At 42.1% G+C, this 25,082-nt stretch overlaps 1 protein-coding gene across 2 annotated transcripts in view; it reads left to right on the top strand.

Annotated features, from left to right (window-relative positions):
* The window catches only part of LOC125766260 (homeobox protein aristaless), a 69,353-nt gene that overhangs the window by 35,850 nt on the left and 8,421 nt on the right, over positions 1-25,082 (top strand). For both annotated transcript variants that reach the window (XM_049432056.1, XM_049432055.1), the window contains exons 2-3: positions 12,302-12,815; positions 17,276-17,321. In XM_049432056.1, the coding sequence (XP_049288013.1) occupies positions 12,532-12,815; positions 17,276-17,321 (330 nt within the window). In that variant the 5' untranslated portion in view covers positions 12,302-12,531. The remainder of the gene's footprint in view (positions 1-12,301; positions 12,816-17,275; positions 17,322-25,082) is intronic.

Below are 25,082 nucleotides of genomic sequence, written 5' to 3'. Positions count from 1 at the left end.
AAGTTTTGCCTATAACTCGGTCGGTATCCAACGGATCGCCAATCATTAACCTGTGGTCGATAGATGATACCAATGGCTACATTTTCTTCTTGGACGGACATGCCCTCAGATGTCTGTGCCAGAAGTTATTCGAGGAACCAAGTTCCTTACCCTGTTTGAGAAAATGTAAAATTTTCCTCATTTTTGAGCAATGCAGCAAAATTTTTAAACCTGATATATTTGAAAGCGAATTCACTCAAATAATACTTTAAATTATAAAAAGAATAAAAAATCGGAAAAAAATTAAAAAAAAATTTCAACTCGAAAATTTCATAAGGGGTACCCCTTGCCATTTTTTTGAGAAATTTTGCAAAAAAAAATGAAATTGACTTATTTTAATGCCAATTTGTTGCAATAAGTTTCTTTTCACTCAAATAATGCTTTAAATGAAAAAAAGAATAAAAAATTAGAAAAAAATTAAAAAAATTATAAAAATTTGAAAATTTTATAAGTCTATAGCTAGTGGGTCAAGAGCGAAAGAAGTATTTCTATCGCTCCGGTCATCTTATTGTGCGCGCTCCTTGTGGTGCGAAACTTCGCTCCTGGGAGCGCATCGCACAATCGCTCCTGTGTGCAGCGCTCCGTGTGGAGCTACCTGAAGCGCACCGCACACTTTAGAGAGCAAGAGCGGTTCGCTCCGCTCTTGCAAAAGAGCTACTTGACCTAACACTACTTACTATGCACTCCAGAAGTGAAAACGGTAACATCATCCAAAGCCGGAAATCCACAAGATTGAACACTTTTATATCCCGCCCTGTTACCACTGTGCATTGTTTTGCGCTGTTCGTTATAGCACGAGACAGCCTACCGCAATAATGATTGAAGGTAATGCCATTTTTTTTCTTCTTCTGAATAAAGTGCTATGAGCCTATAGGGCTAGAAATGCAGTACGGCAGGTTAATGTATGTTTTGAATCGTTCTGTCCAATCGGTAGCGCTAAAGGGTAAGTTGCCCTTCGGTAAGATTTGATGATACGAATCCACCCAGATATGGTAATGAATTAAATAGGTGCAAAATATGCAAATTTAAAACCCCTGAAGTACAATCATTCTAGACACAACTGTCTATTTGCAAGATGTGTGATTGACTAAGATGATTGACTAAGAAAAAAAACAAACCAAAACCAAAGCATCTCTTCATACCAACCGTAGCAGGTAATGCAAGAGAAAAAAAAAACGGGTCGCATTGCGTGCTGAAGTAACGTGTCCGTAACGAGGCAGGAATGAGAAGATTCACAAATTGACCGACAGGTCTCCCGTTGGACAGGTGAATATCCCAGAGTTCTCGAGAAATGGACGATACACATGCACGACCTGCCCGGGATAAGTCGCTCGCCGGTCTTGCAACCGGGAAAAGAGCAGTTGGTTGGGCCACAAAACAACCGAGCAACCGCTTTTGGTGTTTGAAAGGTGAAGAAACAATTTCTGCATAAGATGATTGAGATGGGGGGAAACGGTTTTTCCCCCCGCCCGGTTTCTGCCATCCGAGAAGACAAGACAACCGGGAATCGCATGCCCGGTTAGGTGTAATTGAATGTGACAGCTATTCATTTTAATTTACGATCGCCTGCAATTGCCAACTTGTACAGGTGTAGTTGTTCGTACGTGTCCTCCACAACATTGTAGCACTTTCTCTCGTCCGAGTGCTTCATAGTGGTGCTGCAGTGGATTATGGCTGCCGACGCAAATACTGTTTGGTAGTCGTCAAAATATTTGAGCAACCCGTTTCGTGTGCTATCCTTAGCGATCAATTCTGGTTCGTTATCAATTAGTGGCACGATTTGGTTTTGCATTTGCAACTGACTGGAATGTGTTGGCTTTGGGTGCGTCTTGTCGAGTACTTTCTATCGGCCGAAAAGCGTTATTTTCGTTGCTGTTTCTGTAACAACTGCTCCGTTCGCACAAGTTGGATAGGATTTGCCGGAAAGCAGTACAGGAAACGTTTCAATTGCTCGCTACATCCTTCGGAATCGCATCGTTATCCTACGGGATATGTGAGCGTGATGCGCCCTGCTCGACATTGGCCCCAACCATCGGCTACGGCTTAAGCCTGTAATCAGTGGTAATTAAGGTTTTTCCTTAGCCTTGGTACGTGTACGTGCCTGTTGTCTGCTGTTGCTGCAGGAAATGCAAACGGAATCGCATTGTAACACATCGATGATATTTGTTACAGCTTTCCCGTGTTCCCTCGGGAACCATCCACCCCGTCGCCGGTGCAACGAATATTGAAAACTAATTAAATTAACATTCAACATTAACCGCACCGGTGCCGGCAGAGTTGGTGTTCAACGTCCGTTGCATCTGGGATCGCAATCGATCCATCAAGCGCAAATGCCTTCGCAAAATAGTTGGCCGAGTGGCCGTACCGTGCGTGACGGGGGTTTTGTTTTTTTTTTGTGTTTGTGCCTGCTCCGGGTCTGCTGCTAGGTCGCGAAATCCACCACCCGAAGGAGTAACCGGCAAACCCGAGTTATTATCGGGTTTGTGGCGGACTGCTCCCGGGCACGGGGAGGAACGCATCAGAACGGATCAGTAGCATAAAAGGGAAGAGTGCGATAATAATGCCTTCACCACGAGGAGAATAGCGGGATGGGTTTTGGGGTTTTGTACATTGTGTTGCTGTCATGTTGCACGGGATATGATATTTATCTTTCGCGAGCAGCTTTCTTATCGTTTTTGTGGGTTTTTTGTTGTCTTCCGTTTCGTACTAGGTAAAGAAGAATCTATCCGGATGACGAATCTACTTCGCATGCGGCATGATGCACATGTTCGGTACCATGTGTCAAATAAATGCAATAAAACGAAGGTTTTTATTTGAGCTTTAACTACTCGGACGGACGGAACACCGATACGATCGGTGTTGCAAATTTGTTTGATTACATTTTAGGGAATAATTTACCTACACAAAACACACTATTTGTGCAGCGCAGCGTAACATCCGCCGCACGTTCATTCGCGGCTACGAGCGAGCGCCATTTGCACACGAATGGGGCGTGCTGAGCATGAACTACTGAACTCTTGAACTCATGACAACCTCATTGCGGTTGTGCGATAAGTTAAACGCTATAATTAGGAATCGTAAAAAATGGTAAACTATTCGCTGTGTTTTATTTCCTTTGCGAACTGTACGTGGTTGGACTACGTAACGTACCGTAATGGTTGTAACGTTGCAGTTGCCGATGGATTCTTTACTTTACAACTGGAATGGTACCTTAATTCACTTATGTGGAATGTTTTTGCTTGGTTAATAGTTTCTTACGAATGAAAAAAAGCGAATAAAATTACACAAAATTAGCACCTAAAGAATATGACGTATATGTACGTGTTTTGCACTAAACAATGTTCTTTTGCGAAGGTTAAGCGTACGCAATATTTTAATCATAATCATCTCCTGCATTACAAATCAACGACCGTTGACCGACTTGTTGCACATGTTCGAGCTTAACGAGACGCAAGATAAGCACGAATCGTTCGATCTTCTACGTACTACGTCTAATTAAAAAAAGAAGGCAACGATCCACTAAATTAACCTAACGGCTTATTTATGCCGATCCATCCATCCATTCCTGCCATCATTCCATCCATCAATACTGGCCATTCTCCCACGCCCCGATCGGGCGCGTTGAATTATGGTTCGAACGAGGGACAAATTCAATTTTCATCAGCATAAATCAAGCCAATTTACGAGCTCTTCCCCCGGGGGTAGAGCTTTGGCATGAAGAATATGATCGCACGAAGGTGACGGACATTCCATTCGACGTCGACGACTCCCCGTCGCACCCACTGGAGCGGTGAGCGCTTTCCTTCCCGCCCAGCCTGGAACACTAATCAAGAACTTCCATTATCACCGTGACCGTGGTCGAACATCGGCCGGACATGGGTTGATAACTGGGATAACTGCTTGACGCTAAACAAACACATAAAAGAACGGCTCACACTATTGCTTGATTAGCAATCATAAATTTTCCATCAAGATTAGCTCGTGATTACTAATAGCGTTCCACGCGTTATTCGGTTCTCCTTCGAGCTCCGGGAGTTAAGGGTACGGTTGACATCGTCCATTCCGATCGACGTCGATGCAAATCGAATGATTTACGACGTACGGATCAATTGGCTGAAAATTGAATTATTCAACCCACCTTCACCAAACCGGACGAAGGTGAGCTTCGCACGATCTTGATCTTGCCCGGTTGTGGTGTAGCGGATACAATGTTTGCCGTACTAATTACCGGCAGGAAAGGTCAGTACCGATCACACCCCACCGTGCGTCTGTTGTGTAGCGCAACAGTAATCTAATCAGGGTCCTTTTCCATACGAGCGAAACTTATTGCAAACGATTAAACTGCCTTCGTAATGATCGGAAAAGGCACACTATTTCGTGTATGCTATGATTAAATTAATTAATTTGTGCTCAACTCGATCATCATGAGCTGGTGCGTCATCTGTCACGACTCGGTGGACTTGGTCGCCGTCGGTTGCAACTTTGCGCCGCTGCACACCGTTGCTGTTGATGATGATGATGCTGATGACGATGATGCTGGTGAGGACGTTTCGCGTACGACGGTTTGCCGTTTTTGGTGTGGCGTGTGTCTAGGCGTGCGCGCGCATTTCTGGAATGGAAAATTCAATCAACTTTTACTGCCTGTGACCATCATTAGCGATGGTTGTTGTTTTTTTTAAATCATCGATTCGTCGTACTCGTCGTCGATTGGTGCGCGATGACTTGTCGCATTACTGAGCGTCACTGAGCGTCAATAGTTGAGACAGTTCGAGGCGTAAAAGTTGCCAAGTGCTGGAAGAGAACAAGGACCAAAGTGTGCTGAATGCTTACAGTCAGCGGTAAAGGCACAGAACGATCGGGCTTCGTAGTGGATGGATTGCAATAATGTCATTTGCGATGAAGTGTTTCTTCCGCTTGCCGGTGCTGGAGACAAGATGCGTGTAAATGGTGTGTGCTAGTGACAGTTTGACAGGCTAAACTACATCGCAGAATGTTACTCCGTGTCTCGATGCTCAGCTGCAAACAATTACTTTCAATCAAATAAGCTCCGTTCTGTCGAGTGCGCTTTGGGGAAATTAAAAGATGTGTAATTAGTTAAATGTGAAGAACGATTCTTTTAAAATAGAAACAAGTGAGTGTAAGGTGCCTAATTGCGTGCCAAAAAGTTTAAAGTTGTTCTCGTTATGGTGATAATTTATCATCGAGTCATAGGTCTTCCTAGGAGAAACACAGAATTTTTTTTGCACGTATTTCGATCAGATTAAAATTGAACCAAAAGTGGAAGTGAAGTGTCATTCGTTCAATCAAATCATACATACGTATTGTGTCGCTTAATGTAATCAAGGTACGGTGCATCGGAACGCTCCCATGCAACAATTGTGCTGAGCCGACGACATACGTTGGAATTCCAATTTCACGTTATGAGCGGAATTTATGACATTCATCAGCCCGAACCGGTCGCAGTGCTGCACTTTAACAGGTACATTTTTCCCGTGTCTGTCCCACCGGATGAGCGGATTGCATTGTGCTGCACTTCGTTGCAATTGGTGCCGCTTGTTCCGCTCGTCATCGCAGCACGATTAATCCCCAACCCCCCCGGGGGGACCGTGATGATTCACCTTTCGGAGTTGATCAACAATCTGTGAAGAGAAAAATTAAATCACAATTAATTAAATTACATGACACAAGGCTTTTTTTTTTGCTCAAACTCTCTCACATCGGCACACAAACACAGTTGTATGCTTTGGTAGCGAATCAATGTGTGGCTTGAGGAGGCTAATGGTAGTGGCAGATTTGCTGGTTGCGAGAATCTCACTTATCGTTTCGCAAAAGCGCAACTCATTGTGGCAAACCTGTGTACGGTTTGTTGCACCTGCATCTGTGTTGAAGCTTTGCAGAGAAGTCGAGCGAGCGAGCTGCAAATAATTGTTAATTTGAATTTAGATTTATTGAGATGGAAATTCATGCGAAGTGAGTAGAAGTGTGGCTGCGAGTGTTTGATCCTACGCAATATGCCGCTCATCATCTAGGTAGCTTTAGGCAGGATCGATGATCAAAGGAAAAGGAACATCCTCAGCCAGTAGCCGGCAACGACAGACTGAATTGGCAAAGGGCAGTGCTTTACAGATCGAAAAAAAAGGATCACAATTTTACAGACACACATGAAGAACGGAAAACGATAATGAATGGCTGCTGCTGGACGGGAGCGTGACTCGTCGATTCAAGTGTCGATCACAATGGGAAGTGCATTGTCACCGGTAGACCTCATTTGCGAGGTGTCATGAATGCGTTCATTCACATTTTGCACTTGGGTGTAGGGTTAATTTTTGCGGAAGCCATTTACTGATGCAACACGGCTCCGAAATGGAACACATTCTGGGGTGCAAAAAGTAAAAAAAAAAAGGTTCAACCTCGGGATGAAGTTATACGAGCATAAATGGTCAAATGATTGGTTTCCCTGTCACTGTAAGGTTTTTATTTTGCTGAAACTATGCAACCTTGAGTGATTAAAGTAAAGTGTAAATAAACGCGCTTACAAGTGTGCTGGTGACTTCACAAATCAAACGAACCATATCGACAGTTCTCCAGAGATTCAAACAGTCCGGACCAGCAGTCACCAGCGCTGGTTTCGAACGCTGAACGCTGAGCGTACGGATTTGGGGTGCAACTATTTCACAAACTGACAAGATTGGCCCCACGGGACTGCTGGCCAAATGTAGCAGTACGATCCGGTGTGGTACGCATCGGAATCTTGCTCCGTCCACCCTTCGGACAGTATCATTGCAAAACGGGCAATAAGTGATGCCAACGTTGATTCGTGCTGATGACGTTCGCGACTGTATCGATACTGGTCCCGGGACTGTACATGCGCATACCGTGTGCACAACCAATACATGCGTAGAAAATAACAAAAAAACGCTCCGAATGCAACGTTGTTGGCTTAAAATAGCCCCCGGGTTGGATTCGGATGCTGATGGACTTCGGTGAGACTCGTTCACATTCCACATGTCGCGTACTCTCTGGCAGATTTAGCGAGAAAAATAATGCACTGTGGAAATGTGGCAGCAATGAAATAAATAGCGTATATACTGTGACAGCCACATACCATCACCGAACGCATCCTTCTGCGTGTGCTGTTTTACTTGACTTAGGCATTGGGACGTTCAACAATGCTAGCAATGAAATAATGATACTTGCGATCGATATGTGTTTTTCCTTTACTTTATTAGCGTTCATTGAGTTGAATGTGAAGCGTCAACAGTAACAATCACGAAAAAAAAAATCGTTTTTAAATGTTATTATTGTTAGTCGAATGATATTGAGATGAATTTTGCGCACAAGGAAGGTTCGTCGCTTGCTGTCTAATTGAGCTTTACAGTTTGAAGTTGTTTCTCGTTAGCCATCAAGCGGCTTTTGAGATGAGGAAATTTATCTTTCTTTCTGTTTTCACTTGCTTGTTAATGCCAACTTCATTTTGCAATACATTTAGATTTTTCTTAACTATCTTTTTTACACTTTTTTTGCACTTACAAACATTATAAGCAATCAGGAAAATAATCAAATTGACAGTACCCGGTAATTGTATACACTTAGTAAATGAATAAAATGTTTAACTTTGTATCTTTCATTACGTGTATATGCAAGTGGACGTGTGTGTTGTGGTAATTGACGGGCGGTACTTGACTCGAGTTGCGTTATTGAAGGGCTTATTTTCTTTGGCAGCATCTTTATCTTTACCATACGGATCTTAACAAGAAAATCGAGAAAACTGTGTAAAATAATTACATTAAGCCCTTGTTTCATTTTACCCATCGAAAGGCTTACAATGAGTTATTATACGTTCATTTAAAGGAAACTGAATTCTGCTTTGTCTGATAAGTGAACAATCTGACCAGGTTTCTGTGGCAAATGGCATACTTTGAATTTAACCTGCTGTGTGCAGATTATCAGCAAAGTAATATGAAATGTCCGGTATTACTAATTTCATTACCTCCTACCGTGTGTGTAGCGCAGGCTAAGGTAGCTGCCGTTACGAAGAAAGCAAGAATGCCAATAAACGAAGGGAGTTGCTACCGATCGAGGAAGAATTCGACCACAGTTTGGTATTCTCTTCCTTTTTTGTTGTTGAACCGAGTAACTTATCGCATTGAATCAGACATAACAATCCTTTCCGAAGCCTTCCGTTTTCCTTCGTGCGTCCTGGGCGATGCGTTGTGCAGAAGTGCGCACACCAATAATGATACTTCAATTTTTAATTATCGATAACAGCGAAACGGTTCTGCATGAACAACAACATCACTGAACTGGTAACAGCAACTGGTGAAAATAAGAAAACCAAAAAGAAACATCTTCAGCAAAGGGGACCAGAGCAAAGCAGAGTGTATTCACGTTGGAAATCAGCGCCGTGTCTTGTTGCTCCGTTGGTTCCTCGTTTTCGAGCCCAACTGCAGCAGAGCCCTGATCTTATCGGTTCTAGTTAAATGTTATTAAACTTTTTCCACACCCCTTAAATTTCTTCGTTACGTTAGCACTGCTCATCCGCCCGATTCGCTGTGAACTGCGGCATTCCGATTGCGTACGCAAATCCTGTGAAAATGAATGAAAAACGATCGATCGAAGACAAAAACGGTGGTAGTCGTGCACCGACCGACATCGTGCCGGAGCAGCTTGCAGCGTCAGCAGGACAAACGGTGATCTTGTTAATTTATTTTAATTAAAAATTCATAAACAAGATGTAGTTCCGCGCCGATCCTTGTTCGTACGATCCGCTTCCTGCTCACCGTTTCGTTTGGTGATCGCACGCGCTCACATCTTTGCCGACGCTCTGGAAGCGACGTGGAAAAGAGTCATCGTTTCGCGATGGGAATATAAGGTGCAACTGATGCACTGATCGATTTATTCGATAACTTAACTTTAATTTCGTAACGACAACAAAAAAAAACGGTCCAACTTTTTTGCCGCAGGTATCGTGAAGTGCTTGTTAAACAGGCATTGTGATGTTAATGGAAAAAAGGTGCGTCTGCCAAAATTATCACTCCTCGTACCGGGCTGAGTGTTAGCTGTCAATGTGATGCTATTTTGCTTGCAGAAGAGAAAAAAACTCCTTCTTGCTATTAGTGAAAACATGATACTATTTTCTGGTTGTTAGGTTTCTAGCTAAAAAAATCCACTTTCACCGATTCAGTCGATTCCGTTACGATTCTAGTACCATTTTTGTGACCTTTTGCTGACCGAACATGTACTCCTGGACATGGTTTTATCTTATCCAATCGAATAGCATGATTAAAAAAAGTGCTGCAACCGGAATCTGGACTTGCCCAGCATCTGGAGGCATCCGGTATTTCAGCTACCAGCCAAGACGAATTGCTGCGGCAAGTCTCGCCGGTTGTTCGGTTATGTCGATCGATAAAACAATCTGGTCAAGGTTGCCGATGAAGCTGTAAGACGGATTGGCACGGTCTGATTTTATGTACAGCTAATGAACGGAACACTTGGTCGGGCCGACACCAAGACTTCGGTCGGCTTGGAAGTGTCTAGTGGTGTCAATATGAATCGCTTGTTCAAGGGGTATGAATTAATTAAGAAATAAAACTGAAAAACGATTGCTTGCCCTAGACAATGTTTGTGCAGATCAAAACGTGATCGTTTTATTAATTCCTCAAACAGAACTTTTTTAAAACACTTTTTACAACAATATGCGTTTCGTTCAAAGTACACACAGAATATAATTTAATTTACGCATCAAAAAGAGCGAGCAATTTGCTTGAAGGTAAAAGATTAAAGCGAATCTACCATGCACCATCGAACTCGAAAGCGATTTCCCCGCTTTTTGGAATAGCTGGTACGAAAATTCAATATCCATTTTAATGATGTTCGTTACAGAAAATTACAATTATTAGTATTTAATTTTCCTTATTAAATAAAATCGATTCAAAATCGGCTTCCTGCCGCTGCTAGAAAGAGGCAAGTTTGGTACATGTTTCTTCGAGCTTTCCATTTTGAATGTACCGGGCGCTGTCGGATTCATCTTGAACATGATGAGTGCCGTGATAAGATTTCAACCCCATGAACGAAGGAAGCAAAAATAATCACAATATTAATAAATGTAATCATTATTATCAACGCAATTATGATAATCATTTGGTTTCACACTTATTCGCATGCAGCGTTAGCAGCGCGAAGCGATGCTTTGAAGCGGCGAGAAGTGGTAGAAAACTGACATGAATTTTGGCGCTTGAACTGTTTTTTTAGGGTTTATTGAAACGTGTTGAATGTGAGGTTGTAAGTTTAAGGGAAAACTTGTTCCTAAGTGAAATGAACGTCCGTAAGGTACGGTGTGCTGTGACCTTGTGCGGAGTTTGGAAAGGACTTCTCGTGCTGGTGAAGCAATTAATGCGTTTTTCCAAGCTCTTGATCATCGAAAGAATTGATAGGTTCTTTACCCATATATAGGAACTTCCTTCCTCTACAATTCTAGCACAACATCTGCAGCTATCCCTTGGGGAAAAACTCGTACAGAAAAGTACATCGCGTTGAAACGCACAAAGTGAGTGGAAACCATAAAAAACTCTCCCAACAGTAGCGCAAGATGAAAAACTAGCTCCCGCTACAGTAGGTAGCATCAATTACTGCTACACTCCATAAATAATTAAGTCTGTAAATGAACTCAAAAACGCGGGCGCTCGAGATTCGTTGTTGCGAGCGGCAGTAGAACGATCTTCACGGTAATTTCAATCGCAATTGCATCCTTTCTCGTACACAGTGCTGACAAGTTCAGGGCGCTTCTAGGGCTAACTGCTCACCACCTGGACCAACCTGCCTCCACACGCGTTCCGTTTTGTCAGGTTGGGCCCGGTTTGTGCGAAGTTATAGTTTTTGTTCGCTTGTTGGCTACAGGTTGGCTTTTTTTCGTTTTTGCTAGTCTTCTCCATCTCGCAATCGCCGTTTTTCTCATTTAACACAACGCGATCATCGCGCACGGGCAACATGTTTTTGCCTCGTTTCCGTACATTTCCTTTGCTGTGTGTGTGTTTTTTTCTCTCTCGCTATTTCGCGCCGCATCGATCGATCAGCGTTTCGATTGTGACTATCCAATAAAGGATGATTGGTAAATAGAGTTGTAACCGAAGCAAAAAAAAAACACACACACACACACTCCATACAGTTCAACGGCTATCGTTAGCTGAGACGTTGGCTTTTTTTGCCGCCCCTTCATTGCCCTTCAGCGCACTTTACGTGGGTTTCCGTCCTGTGGTTGCGTTGCTGTCTCTTGTGTTTGCTCCATACAGGGTTTTGCGGGATGCAACCCTGTGCCCGACTGTTTAAAGATTCATCTCGTGTTGCATGCCAATTGTAATGCGCTCATGGAATTCTTTCTTCTCATCCATTTTCCACCATCATCTCGCGGACACCTTCTTCGCGATGGGGTTTTCGGGGCTGATGGATGAATGATGGAATGTCTCGGAAGGGCTACGGAGTACCGCGTAACAAACCGCATCGAAGTAAGTGGCTCACCGCAATGAGCAAACAGCTTATGGTCAGGCGAGAAAATTAACTTGTTCTGTTACCTTGTTCCATTGTGTGCTTGAGGTGTGCCTTCGCTTTTAGGGTTATATTTGGTACGTTGACATGTAATCTCGTGTCTAGTGTTATAATATTTAAAATTATCTCTGTTAATGGGAAAATTTGTGCTGTATCGATCAGATACAATCAGGGATTTCTTCTCTCTTCTCCAATTATTCTCGATACAATGGAAGAAGTACAAAAAATTAATATCCTTAAACCATTCAATTACTTCTACTGCTTTGTAGCTTTCCAAGGTGTGATAAATGATCCTGCTTCCGATTAAAGTAAGGCAAAAAAGAAAACGATACGGCAAGATTGAAGGTAGCTTTTAAACTCATATCAGCACGAAACTACTTCAATCAGCGGGATGACCCGTTTCCGGGTACAAGCAGCAATTTTATCCATTTAATACGCATAACAGCCCGGGACAGGTAATGGCTCCCGGCGAGTGTTATCTTTTAAGCGTACCGCAAAATTATGAAGGCAACAGCAAACGAAAAAATCGTTTATCTTGTAAATGAAGTTTTCGATCATTTGATTAAATTTAGTAAAATTAATGCTCATTATCCATAGCTTCCCTGTTTTGCGCCGCCGTTGAACGGTGGTTGGCCGAAAGGATTTTCACTTTTTCGCTCGTATGTATGTGAGATGGTTTCTTATGTGTGTTTCGTTTCCTTTTTTTCCTTCTTCCACACAGGTTCCAGGTTACAGTTCTGCACCGTAACCCATCCTTAGGATTGTGCGAGTAAGCAGGATCACTGGGAACGCATTTTTTTGTTTGGGCAAAGACAACGGGAGCGCCCACCGAGTGCCCCTGTTCGAGACACACAACAGGAGAGACGCTCGCGCACAAGTGCGAGCGCGTAATACCGGTTCAAAATTTACAACATCGCACGGCTTGCGAACCTAGATCAGCCCAGTCGACCAATGGGCATATCGGACGAGGGTAACCGGCTGGAGGATATCGGACCCCATGAGGCACGGCCACCGCAGGGCAGTCCACTGGAGCGCAGTGCAAGCACGGGACAACTGATGGGTAGCAGTGGCGGTGATCCGAACAGTCCACTGTCGGATCCACACAGTGACGACGGTGGGGATGATTTTACGCCAAAGAGGAAACAGCGACGGTACCGGACGACCTTTACGAGCTTTCAGCTAGAGGAGCTGGAGAAAGCTTTCTCGCGCACGCACTATCCGGATGTGTTTACTAGGTAAGTTGTACTTTTTTTCTATGGAAGGTTCTAGTAGATGTTTACTTAAGACTAAATGGAAATTATTATATTAAAAAGAAATTTAGAATTATTCAAATTTAGGGAATTTGATATTGGATTACTGTTCAACCTAGCGCTAGTGCGATGACTTTGATGCCCAATTTCTATAACACAATCTAGATCCTGACGTATATCTAGAAGGACAATGGAGGACTTACTTCTATAACGAGTCCTATGAATTGAAGAATTAATGAAATATTGGGCAACAGATTACAGACAGGTATGCTGGTCATGCCATTGCAAAAGTCGAGTTGCAAAATGGGTAAATAAATGAGTTGAAACGAAACGTTTGGTAGACATGAGTTGAAACGGAATAGATGTGTACTATACCCAAAACTAGCCAAATGAATATACTTCTCGATTTGCCTGACTATAAAACCTGTATAAGCGAACAAGCGGGCTAGTCTGATCGGCAAGGACATGAAACGGGATCCGCCTCTGCTTAGGATGTTGGCAATTTTTTAAGATTTTTTTTAATTTTTTTATTATTTATTTTATTTAAAGCATTATTTGAGTGAAAAGAACCTTATTGCAACCAATTGGCATTAAAATAAATCAATTTTATTTTTTTTTTCAAAATTACTCAAAAAAATGGCAAGGGGTAAGCCTTATGAAATTTTCGAGTTGAAAATTTAAAAAAAAAAATTTCTGATTTTTTATTCTTTTTTTAATTTAAAGCATTATTTGAGTGAAAAGAAACACATTGCAACAAATTCCCATTAAAATATATCACATTTAAAAATTTTGCTACATTGCTCAAAAATGAGGAAAATTTTACATTTTCTCATTCATTCATCCGGCACGGACACCTGAGAGCATGGCTGTCCAGGAAGAAAATGTAGCCATTGATACCATCTATCGACCACAGGTTAAAGATTGGCGATCCGTTGGATACCGACCGAGTTATAGGCAAAACTTGGTGCAAAAATGAAAAAAATTTTACATTTTCTTCAACAGGGTAAGGAACTTGGTTCCTCGAATAACTTCTGACACAGACATCTGAGAGCATGGCCGTCCAAGAAGAAAATGTAGTCATTGGTGCCATCTATCGACCACAGGTTAAAGATTGGCGATCCGTTGGATATCGACCGAGTTATAGGCAAAACTTGGTGCAAAAATGAGCCTTAGTAAATTTTCATTTTTTTGATTTTTTTGATTTTTTTATTATTTTTCACTCTTTTGTTTATTTAAAGTATTTCTTGAGTGAAAAGAAACACATTGCAACCGATTGGCATTAAAATAAATCAATTTCATTTTTTTGCAAAATTTCCCAAAAAAAACGTAAGGGGTAAGCCTTATGAAATTTTCGAGTTGAAAATTTTTTAAATTTTTTTTACTCATTTCTTATTATTTTTTTAATTTAAAGCATTATTTGAGTGAAAAGAAACTTATTGCAACAAATTCGCATTAAAATACAACAATTTATAAATTTATCTAAATTTCCCATTCTTGCTACATCTGTAAGTGATTGACAAATTTATACATTTTTTTTATTATTTTTGTTTGGTGTCCCCACAACCGACGAAAGGAAATAAGTAATGTAGTGCAATATTGTAAGACATACATATTGAACCCTACAAGCGCCAACAATTTCGGATACAGAAGGAGTGCAAATGTTGACACGTTCGTTACCTTATAACTCTTAATAATCGTATTATTAATAGAGAAAGTAAGACTCTGCTACATCCATTCTCGGAAAATAAACGGAAGAAGACGCGACCGTACAGAAAGACCGGATATTACATGACTATGTCGCAAGATTGCGAACGGTTTAGAAGACTGCTACGACCGAACAAGGCAGAAACACATGAATAATCCATATTGACCTGATCACATTGCGACAGCTTTATCTAAAGTACATTTTTGTTGCACACATGGTTATGAATGTTATTTAACTTCGAAATCAGCTGAAAAGATTTAAAGGGTGTTAATGTAGCTCTCAACTCTTTGTGTCCTCCCATTATTTCAGTAGGTCTACCAATACCATTTGCATAATCGTCGCACTTTATGTCGGGCCATCACAATGATTTTTTTAAGAGTTTTTGTTCTCAAAAATATTTTAAAAATAATGAATATGTTATTGTAAAATGCGACACGAATGCAAATCAATACTGGGCAATACTTCTACCAAACATAATATTGTTAATATTATTAAAACCGTATATGAACACAATTCACAATTCATCACAATGCCGCGCGGCAAAAGGGATGTAAATTAGTTGGTGCAATAGCCACCATCATTATTTCGCCTCCACTCTCAATCACTGCAATCGTTGCAAACGTTTCGGTGAGTGACAATGTAATGGATTCCAATTATTGTCGTTGTACAAAACAAATAGCATCACCGGGTAGCGACCGTGCACCAGGGAGCAAGCACTGTGGGAAACACCGGGATACCCCTGCTTGACCACGACAATTATTTAATCAACATTTCATTACCCACAGCACAAAACCACCAACACTTTGGTCACAGTTGCACAAGCACACCCGTTGATAGAGTGTGTGTCTGTGTGTCCTTAGTCAAATGCACCTTATGTGTCCACCCTTTTGGTGCTGTGACGGTGTATCACTCTACCGTACTTTCGTGCTCGGGCGGCATTGCATAGTAGTAATTCACTAACAATAATAACAGTGCCACACTGTACCATTTCCTCTACACCCGGTCGCCCGCCGTCTTAACACACAGGCCGACCCATCTAGTGTGCTTTAAAAGTTTTTGCGTGGCATTATAATTTCATGCTCGGGTGCGAAATGCACCAAATTATGCACCACCACCTCTTAAACATGACTCCCTTTTCTTCCTACCCTTATTTCCACACACCCATTACTCTAGCCTCTAGCCGCTTGTGACTCCTCTGGTAGTTCTGTCTGGTTTTTTGGGAAAGTGCAAACACGCTGTTCCGATCCTGTGTTGTCACAACGACACAGCCGACGGTTGTGCATCTGCCTAAAGCAAAAAACAAAAACCGGCTAAGCCGATCAAAACTGTAGCATTTTTACTGTTCAACGTGATCGTTACTCTACCGAAGAGGGGTATATTGTTGAGCATGTTCGTCTTCTACTAACACACATATATACTGACACGCAAGATTAAAATGTACATACATTTAATTAATATGAATTATAAAATCATATCTCTTCCATTCCGCTGAACGTTGCAATTATTTGTGCGTGCCGAGAGTTTTAAAATATTCACTGATAACATGTTTTCCACCAATGTCGAACCAACAGTACTTACGGTGCGGTAAAAAGGAACGAACTAATTGACCACTATCATAAACAAGGGGTTTGACATTTTGACATCAATTATCAGTTTGATGCAATAATGACGTTTATTCTGATGATGCCAAGTCATCACAATTCATTGCATTCACTGAAGGCATTTTAAATGAATGCGCTTCAATTGATCTCGCAATATTATTTTGCTATAAAACAACGTACCAATATTTTGAAATGCTACTTTTACAAAAGAGAAATACAAATTGCATCACAGTAGAAACGTTCACCGGTACTTTTGCGTGCTGGAATTGAGTTTGTGTTTGTTTTGCAAACGCACACTCATTAGCCGACCTCGTGGCAGTTGTATTCATAATTAATCATAACGCTTGACGACACGGCTGACGGACGGGCATTTTGAGCTGTGTGTTTCCATTTGCCGAGCTTTTCCACCATCAGTTCTGTCGTAAAAGGTCGCTAACACAATAAATAAACATGGGCTTATCGATAATCATCCGCCTCAGGTCCGGCATCACAATGTCACCGGGAAACGCCCCGGGAATCCCTTAACAGATCCCTCCAGAGGGAAAACGGATCGAGAAGGAGGTTAAACGTTATTTGTCGCTTTATTTGGTTCGTGCCACCACATCTACGACCACGAAAGGAATGAACACCACACGACAAATAAAACTGCAGTTACCAGCGATGGCGCAAGAACGCTAAAGGATACAGTGTGACCGGGGGGGGAGATGCATTAGCATAAAACATAATACAATTTGCATATTGATTAAAATTTAATTACTCACATCGCTTATCGATCATCGCGGCAATTTTTGCACCCATTTGTGGGGACTTCCGAGATCGCAGTGTTTTTTTTTCGTTGGCCTGCGTTCGTTGTTCTGTTTTGCACTGCAGCTAAATGAGTGCTCAAACCATGCTCACGCATTCTCAATAGTTGCGGTAAGAAAAAAAGGACATAAATGTTTTTTTTTAATTGCAAGAAATGATAACGATAGTTTGTAGCAACACTAAGGGGAGTGACTTCTCTATATCGTCAAAAGCGTTTAAAAATTACTTCATATGTTTCTTGCATCTGAACGCCCTTTTTAGAAACGTTTATTTACTTGAAAAGTTTTATATTATTTTTAATTCCGTTTTTTTCTTCTTTTCTTCCATTCTTCCAGAGAAGAGCTAGCGATGAAAATAGGACTGACCGAGGCCCGAATACAGGTGAGTCATAATGATGTCTACCATCGCGTTTGACTGCGCACGTTCTAGGAAGTTGGCTAGCGCACTGGAAAACAGGAAACGGCGCACGAACGCAAGCGTCCAGCGAAAAACTTGGGAACATCACTCTACCCTCATTTACGGTTCCAACCCTTTCGATGTGGCAGCTTTCCTAACAGTTCGTGCGCTTTTTTTTCGTTCAGTTGTTGTGTTGATGCAAAACAAACTTAAAACAAACTAAATCTAGGAGGAAGTGGGCGATATATTTTACTCGCTGTTTGCCTCCTGGCATCTTATTCGCCAATGACATTCGTTGGCTGCTCTGGAAGGCAGCACGGCAAACATATCACGCAACGTCATTAGTACAACTTTTCTACCAATTGGTTGTTAAAAGGGAAGCAAATTAAATTAGTTCGCGTTCGGGAACGTTTGCACACTCTCCGTAACTTTTTGTTTTCTTTTTTTAAGGGAAGAGTTTTGTGGGATTGTATGTGTGCGAAATTGGAGCGTATGTAGTTTGGAAATTCAATTTAGTTATATCCGATACGGTGTGATGAAGTAATTAGCTTCAGTGATTAGCGGAGCGCTTTCCACAAGAAGTTGTGATTTTAGGGTTTGTTTGAAAAATTGTCTGAACTATCACAGACAAACTAACAACAAGCTATTAAATTGAATACTACCGACTTTGCGGTAGCCAATGGTGTCTCGTAAAATAATATTGAAATATAAATATAATAAAATAGAAGTTATGTCCTAGAGGCCGTCAAAAGCCCCTTTGATATTACCTAGACACACTTTTGGGGCGGCCCGGTGGTGCATGTGAAAAACGGCGCCCGTCCACACGGCAGGGACCGGGTTCAAATCCCATCCGGACCGTCTCCCCGTAGCATGGACTGACTATCCTGCTACGTGGTGAAATAAGTCTTGATACGGCCAGGCCGTTCTAACCGAGCAAAAAAAAAAAAAAATAAATAAATATAATAAAAAATATGATAGTGGGGTTGACTGCTTGGGGTTGACTATATATTAGAACTAATTTATTAAAAGCTTAAGAATGTTTAATATTTTATCCTGATATTTCTTAAACTTTAAAAGTGAAACCAAGGATCAGAGAAGGTTATATTCAGAGCTAATATACGAAGAAAAGGAGCTGTTTTTTTTCAACATAATACAAATACTCTTACCTCAAGGAACAACGGAAACCTCACGCTGACGACGACAAGGAAAGCAAGTAATCGCGCTCCTTGCTGTCCCGTTCATGTTGAAATGCTATTGATTCGCTCAGTACGACACGATGGAAAAATCCAATGGCCGGTTAGTTAAACAAACAGATTATCGTCGATCACGTATTCACATCCCTTCTCCCACGGTGCATCCCACATGCTTCGGCGCATAAACACGTTCATTAGCATATTTATTATGCTGCTGGTTGGTGCTTGGCATGCATGCGGTATGCATGTTTGCGTTCGATCGTGTTTTGCCACATACATAGAGAGATCCGTTGAAATCCCCACCTGATGATCGTAGGACCGAAGGGAACCAGAAAGCCAACCATACAAAACCCATACCGTACGATGGAAGTGGATGCATGTACTGGGCGATGAATTTTCCCCTCCCGAGTGCCGGCGTCGTGCGATGGGTGGAGTGAACATGGGAATTCAGTAGGACACAGCGGGTACGCTACATAAACGGGCCCAAGAAAACATCGACACAAATTTCATACACCACAACCACAACACAGCCGCACCATTGGATTGGAGAGCAGTCTAGTCTGGTGTGGCTTTATTCCGGTTTCCAAGGAATGGGATTTTGAGGGGGGAAGGAGTGGTTGGCGAAATCGTTTATCTTTTATGCATACACAACCATGTTATGGGGCACCAGAATGGGAGCAATAGGTATAAGACACGATGTTGAATCACGCATAAAAATGAATACATGCAGCACCTCGTGCTCGTGCGGGGTCGTAGTGTTCGTGAGCAAGCTAATTTGTCGTATGTTGGCCAACAACACTGTTAGGTTGGGTATGTACTCGCTGTGTGTTTGTATATAAAGTGAAGGAAATGAATCTTAAACATGCCCAAGGAATAAGGGAAGCCAAGTAAATGAGCTAGGGGCAAAGAAGGCCCAAGAAAAAGCAAGCTCCATAATTGTTAGCCCTCTGTGTCTGTGTGGTGCCGGAACAAAAACCGGACTACGCCAACCTGCCCCCCGGGGGGGTGGGAGTGCCCCGGTTGGGTAGGCGATAAATTTAGATAGATTTAATTACGAACTAAATTGAAGCAATGTCACCTACGATTACGGCTAGCCCTTACTAGCCCGTTACTCTGCTTGGTGGACGATTTGTTTGGCCTTAGTGTGAGTGTGCTGCACCAAGGCTTGGGCAACCATTTTGCCTACGGATCGCATGCATTGGGGAAGAATGTTTAATGGATCTACTGTCGTCTAAATGGTCTATCGGGTAAGTCCGGACCGGTGAGTGATATTTTTGTTTGAACTCTATTCACTCAACACAGGTGAGCGAGCGAGAGAAAAAGGGAAGTGGGAAGGGAAAGAGACAGAGAGGAGGATAAGCAATGGCTACAAGCAAACGGTCAGAGCGGGCCGGAAATTTATTGCTTTAATTAGTTGTTTTTTATGACGATGATTTTACACCTTACACCACCATGGGTGGCGATCCAAAAAGCTTCACCGACCGGCCACGATATCCTAGTGCGCGTAAATGGCATAATTGAATTTTAGTTTCCTTTTTTTATCGCCGCAGCCCTCTAATTTATGCAAATAGATATATGTGCGTACAAACGGGGCCCTTCTGCGAATGAGGTAACGTCACATTAAGGTGCATGCGTAGTCACCTAAACGAGGCCATTCGAAATTAAGGATAATTAGCTAATCTACCAGGGTTATTGAGCGGTCATTCTAAAAGGGATACAGGATAAAAGGAAATGCTCTGAACAGAAGAACAAAAAGAAAAAAAACCCCTTTGAGATCCTACGGGCGCAGTTTATGACCCTTGGTGTAGTGCTTGAGGTGCTTGACGTGAAACTCAAATTAAGGTTCATTTAGTAACAAAAAACGAAACATAAAAACCATCCAATGGGCCATTTTGGAAGATAAACACATAATACAATTGAGGGGAGGCATCCAAACGGGGTTCCAGCAGTTCGTGAGCTCACTCCCAACCAGGACATTAGTACAGTGGGCAAACAAACAAAGAAGGAAAGAAAAACCCCCCACTAAACTACCATTTTGGTTGGTCCACTCTTATCCACACTTGCAAACTGCAAATTTTCCGACATTTTGATGATTGTTTTCGTGCCAAACGGTGAGCGAAATGGGTCCATTTTATTGTTATCCATTAGGTGTGCTGTGAAATTTTCACAATCGCTTCTTCTACCCACTCATCACCTGCTCGCGGGCTATCAATTTCACGATTTATCCATTACGCGGCCACCTCCGACCCGGCGGCATTAATACCGGAGCATAATTTACAGCCCGTTACGTGGATAATCACGATTTTTCTATTAGACAAATCTCTGTTATTGGGCGGACATGGGATGCAATTCATTGCTGGTGGCATGGATGAGGTTGCGCTTAGATGAGGTGTTTCTGGTTGCGAATCTCCGAAAAGCAGTAGTTGCTACTTGTCCTTCCGCTTATCCTTATTTCTTGGTCAGGAAAACAGTGGAAGAAGAAAAGAATCATAGCAAAAAAAAAACAAAACAAATGCTAAAAGAGAGCAAAAGTGAGCGATCGTTGCGAGATCGTTATTAGCGGGTCTCACGAATTTATCCCGAAGGCATATCATTGCAATCGTCGGTTTCGCAGAACACGAATGAGGACGCGATGGAAAACCGGACCGGAAGGGGTGGAGGGATGTTTTCCTCCTGCATTTTCCCACTGTTCCCATCCTGGTCCAAACATCCTGTACGCTCAGGATATTTGCATAAAATACCTACCGATATCTTAAGAGAAAGAGAGAGAGCTGAGTCCAACCCTTACATTTAAGGGTTTTCCTGCAATTCCGCACCTTTATCGCCACCCCGTTTGATTCATCGTAGTTTGCTAATTAATTTTATTGCATATAATCATACACAATCATTTAACGATCGTTGCGTACACCGGTTTAGGTGAAGATCAGGGAAACGCTAAATTGGGCTAGAGAGTGTGATTGGGCCGATATGTTAATGTTTATCTTTAATTTGGATACGTTTGCTTTCGGGCCAAAAAACGAGCGTCTGATCCAACGTGTGCATCCATTGAGTGGCCCTTAGAATGCGTTCGGACCGCATCTAAACGTTTCATTTATCCGGCAGAAATAACATAGGGGCCATCGGCCATCTCTAGTGCAGTGAGAGAGAGAGAGAAGAAAAAAAAATCACAAAACCTCGGAATGGGGAATCGTTCAATTATTGATCGAATTGGAAATGATAACTTTGCAAGAAATCAAACAGTTTCATCATAAATGGCTGCCCATAACTGCCCATCACACAATATGGGAACACAATCCCGCAAAACAATCTGTAATTCATGCACTCGCTTCCAATTCGTTGTTGTTTTTTATTTCGTTGTTTTACACATCGAAACATAAATGTTGGGTTTATTTTTCAAAACCATCCAACAGAAATGGGGGCTTTTCTCGTTCCATACCAAATGTACCATTCACCATTCACTCTTGTATTCTGCTAATGAGTTTAATTGAAGGACACCAGCATGTACAAGCTTTAGGAGAGTTTAATTAAATTTTGATTTTCTCCCAACAACACAAACCGCATCTTTCTTTTCCTTTTTTGCTCACGCAAAACAAAAAAAAACAGTCCTGCGCGAAAGTAACAATTCCATCGTGCGAAACGCACGTTCACAATGGAACTACTTTTTGGGGGCCAGTAAGCAAATTGTGTAACTCTGCATTCGTCCAGCGATCGATTTGGGGACGAGAACGAGAATGAGACAGAGAGCGAGAAACGGTTTGGCTACGCATGGGCGCAGCAATGATCATATCACATTAAGCCAATAAATGATGCAGAACATTTGATTGATTCGATTTCTGGATGCAAATTTCCTCCAAACTCGGGGCTGCTGTTAATAATAGCGTTTCTGTTGCGCTTTGCGCATTCGTTCTTTTGTAGCAGAAACAGTCAAACATGCAAGATAACGGAATGTGCAGCACCTTTGACTTTCTTTGTGTTTCACGAAAGGGGACCGGAAGTTGTGACCCTTTAGTATTGTCCCTTCCTACCTGGGCATGTGCCACATGTGCAGAATTTGTGCGTTGGCACACAAAGGGTTTCCTACTAGAAGTGCGAAGATCGCGAAAACTGGTCACTGGTATTAGTTTCTGAAACTCATCTGTTGTCGGTGTTTCGTTTTTTAAGAATTACATGCCTCGGCTAAGCCGCAAACCAGCTAGTCTTAATTAATAGCTCAATTTTTTTGTCTTAAAATCTCCCGTTTCGTATAATACCTCAGCAATACCTTCTTAATAGCTAGCAAAAAGGGCAGTAGAAAGCTTCTCACTTCATCACCTTTTTTTAAGCCATCTGATGAGCAAATACCAAACGGCAAAACGCATCACATCATGTGGCCGCAGCGGCTAACGTAACCTTTCAACGTGACACAGGAAACCACTCGTTAATCTCTCATTTGTCACTGTAATTCATTCGCCCAGCCGGCATCGGGTTTTCATAAAGGTTCCTCTTAGCACGTAATAGGATTTAAGGCTATTCGTTTAGATGTGTCTTTTTTGCTGTATCGATACTAACCAGCTGAATGACGTTCATTTCTTTCTTTTTTATTGAGTGTAGCTCGATATGTGTGTGCTTATTTTTGTTGTTTTGGTTTGTTTCGATTTAAATGAAAATTCCTGCCAAGCGCCCTGGACCATAATATAGCTCCATATTCGGCCGGTTAACACCCCGGCAGAATATAAATGATCCGTTCCCGACCATTTCCATTACCTTTGCCCGCCCGTTCTTGATTTTGCTCGTGAAAAATATAATTTATATTTTATGTTTTCTCAGTTTTTCTACTCTCACTTTGGTATAAAAAACAACCAAAAAAACAAAAATACCTTGAGTGTGTTTGTACGCTGGTTAGCGAACTACTATGGCGTGAGCAAATTATTGTGACCATTTTTTGTCGTTGTTGCTGCTGCTGGTCCACATTCCTTCATTTTTGGGGGTCTCACCAGGAGTATAACAAGGCCTGTACCGTACCTACCATACCACCACTCAGCTGCTGCCGGGCGGCGGCATTGTCCAAGACCTAATTTTTCGTTTCAGTTTTTTTGATTAATTTTCTAAATTATTTTGACAGTTTAATTACCGTCGTTCATATAAATTTCCGTCCTAATCGATTGGACCGAGGGTGATGATGATGATGGTGGTGTGGTCCACTGCGAGAGCGCGCACAATCAAAATTGGCGGCGGCATTGTGGTTTTAGCCTGTTTTTTTTTCTGCTTTCGGTTTATTTCTGTTTTGTCTCGTCTCGTCTCGTTTGTGGCGTGTCGTTCTTCCTTTCGCTCGGTCGGCACCGGCCACTACCCAAAAAAAAAAGCGAACAGCGTGCGGGGACGGTGAAGAGCAAACGATGCTCTTAATTTAATCTTGCGAGGGTCAAATATTTGCATATTTAATTAACGATAATCTGTTCCCTCGGCGCAAACCGTCGCCTGACGACCCTCGCGCCGCGCCGAGCCTGCGATTCTTCAACGTTTTTGGTGGACGCTTCTATCGACGCCTTCCGACGCCATATCAACTGCATATCAGCTGTCAGAACCCACCAGTGAAGCTTTCCAATGGAGGATGTTTTTTTTTTCTTTACTCTTTGCTTTGCATGTTCCAATTGCATGTAGAATAAGAATTGGACTTTTGGTTGGTTGGACAATTTGAACACTTCAGGATGCTCCAGTGCGTTCCGCATTCACCTTAAAAGTATTCGATCGCGACAAAACAAAACCAAAAACCCCTCGTAGTAAGTAATCCGCAAGTCTGGGAGCTGCGATTTGGGAAGAAACATTTATCAAAACTGAAAATTTAATTATTTCTCCAGCAAAGCGGCAACGAACGAACGGTGAATGAGGAAGCTTCTGGCTGTAGGGATTTATAGCGAGTAGATAAAAATTCTTCGGTTTTTCGTAACTACTTCTGTTCCATCGATGTTTTTGGGCCCCAGACAGACAGAGCACGGCGTCAGAGTATTTAAGATAGCTCTGGAATGTGAGGCCTCTTTAGCGAGTTTGATTTTGCGAATTCGTTGTTTGGATAAGGATTGTTTCTTTTAACTAGAAATGATGCTATTTGATGTTGTTTACATGGAACTGTTTACACATTAGTTTCCACAGTGAAATTCATTATAATTAAAGGAAGATATGAAAAAGAAAGGTTCTTCAAGTTGCAAGAAGATCCCATAAAATGTAGAGTTCCAACGATTGTTAGGATGCGCCAGATCATCCACAGCTCAAAACTAAACAATCATCCCTTACAAACATAATCATCATCCAATTCCAGTTGACCCTCGATCAGAGATGAATCTGTCGACGATGGTCACAATGAACAAATATCCACTCGTTCCATCGGCTCATTACGACACTGCACCCGACACGATCGTCACAAGTTGCGACATAAAATCCCACGGTTCTGACATGGTCGCCGCGCATACCGTCGGCAACGCAGGTCGAGCCGGGCACGAAAGCAATCAGATCGAGCGTTACAAGTTCCGGAACATCGTCGGCAATGTCAGAAACAGAACGCACCAACCAATGCCAC

The sequence above is a fragment of the Anopheles funestus genome, chromosome 2RL (assembly GCF_943734845.2).
Source record: "Anopheles funestus chromosome 2RL, idAnoFuneDA-416_04, whole genome shotgun sequence".
NCBI classification, from domain to species: domain Eukaryota; kingdom Metazoa; phylum Arthropoda; class Insecta; order Diptera; family Culicidae; genus Anopheles; species Anopheles funestus.
The sequence above is the reverse complement of the archived record's forward strand: the minus strand, read 5'-3'. Positions and strand labels throughout refer to the sequence as shown.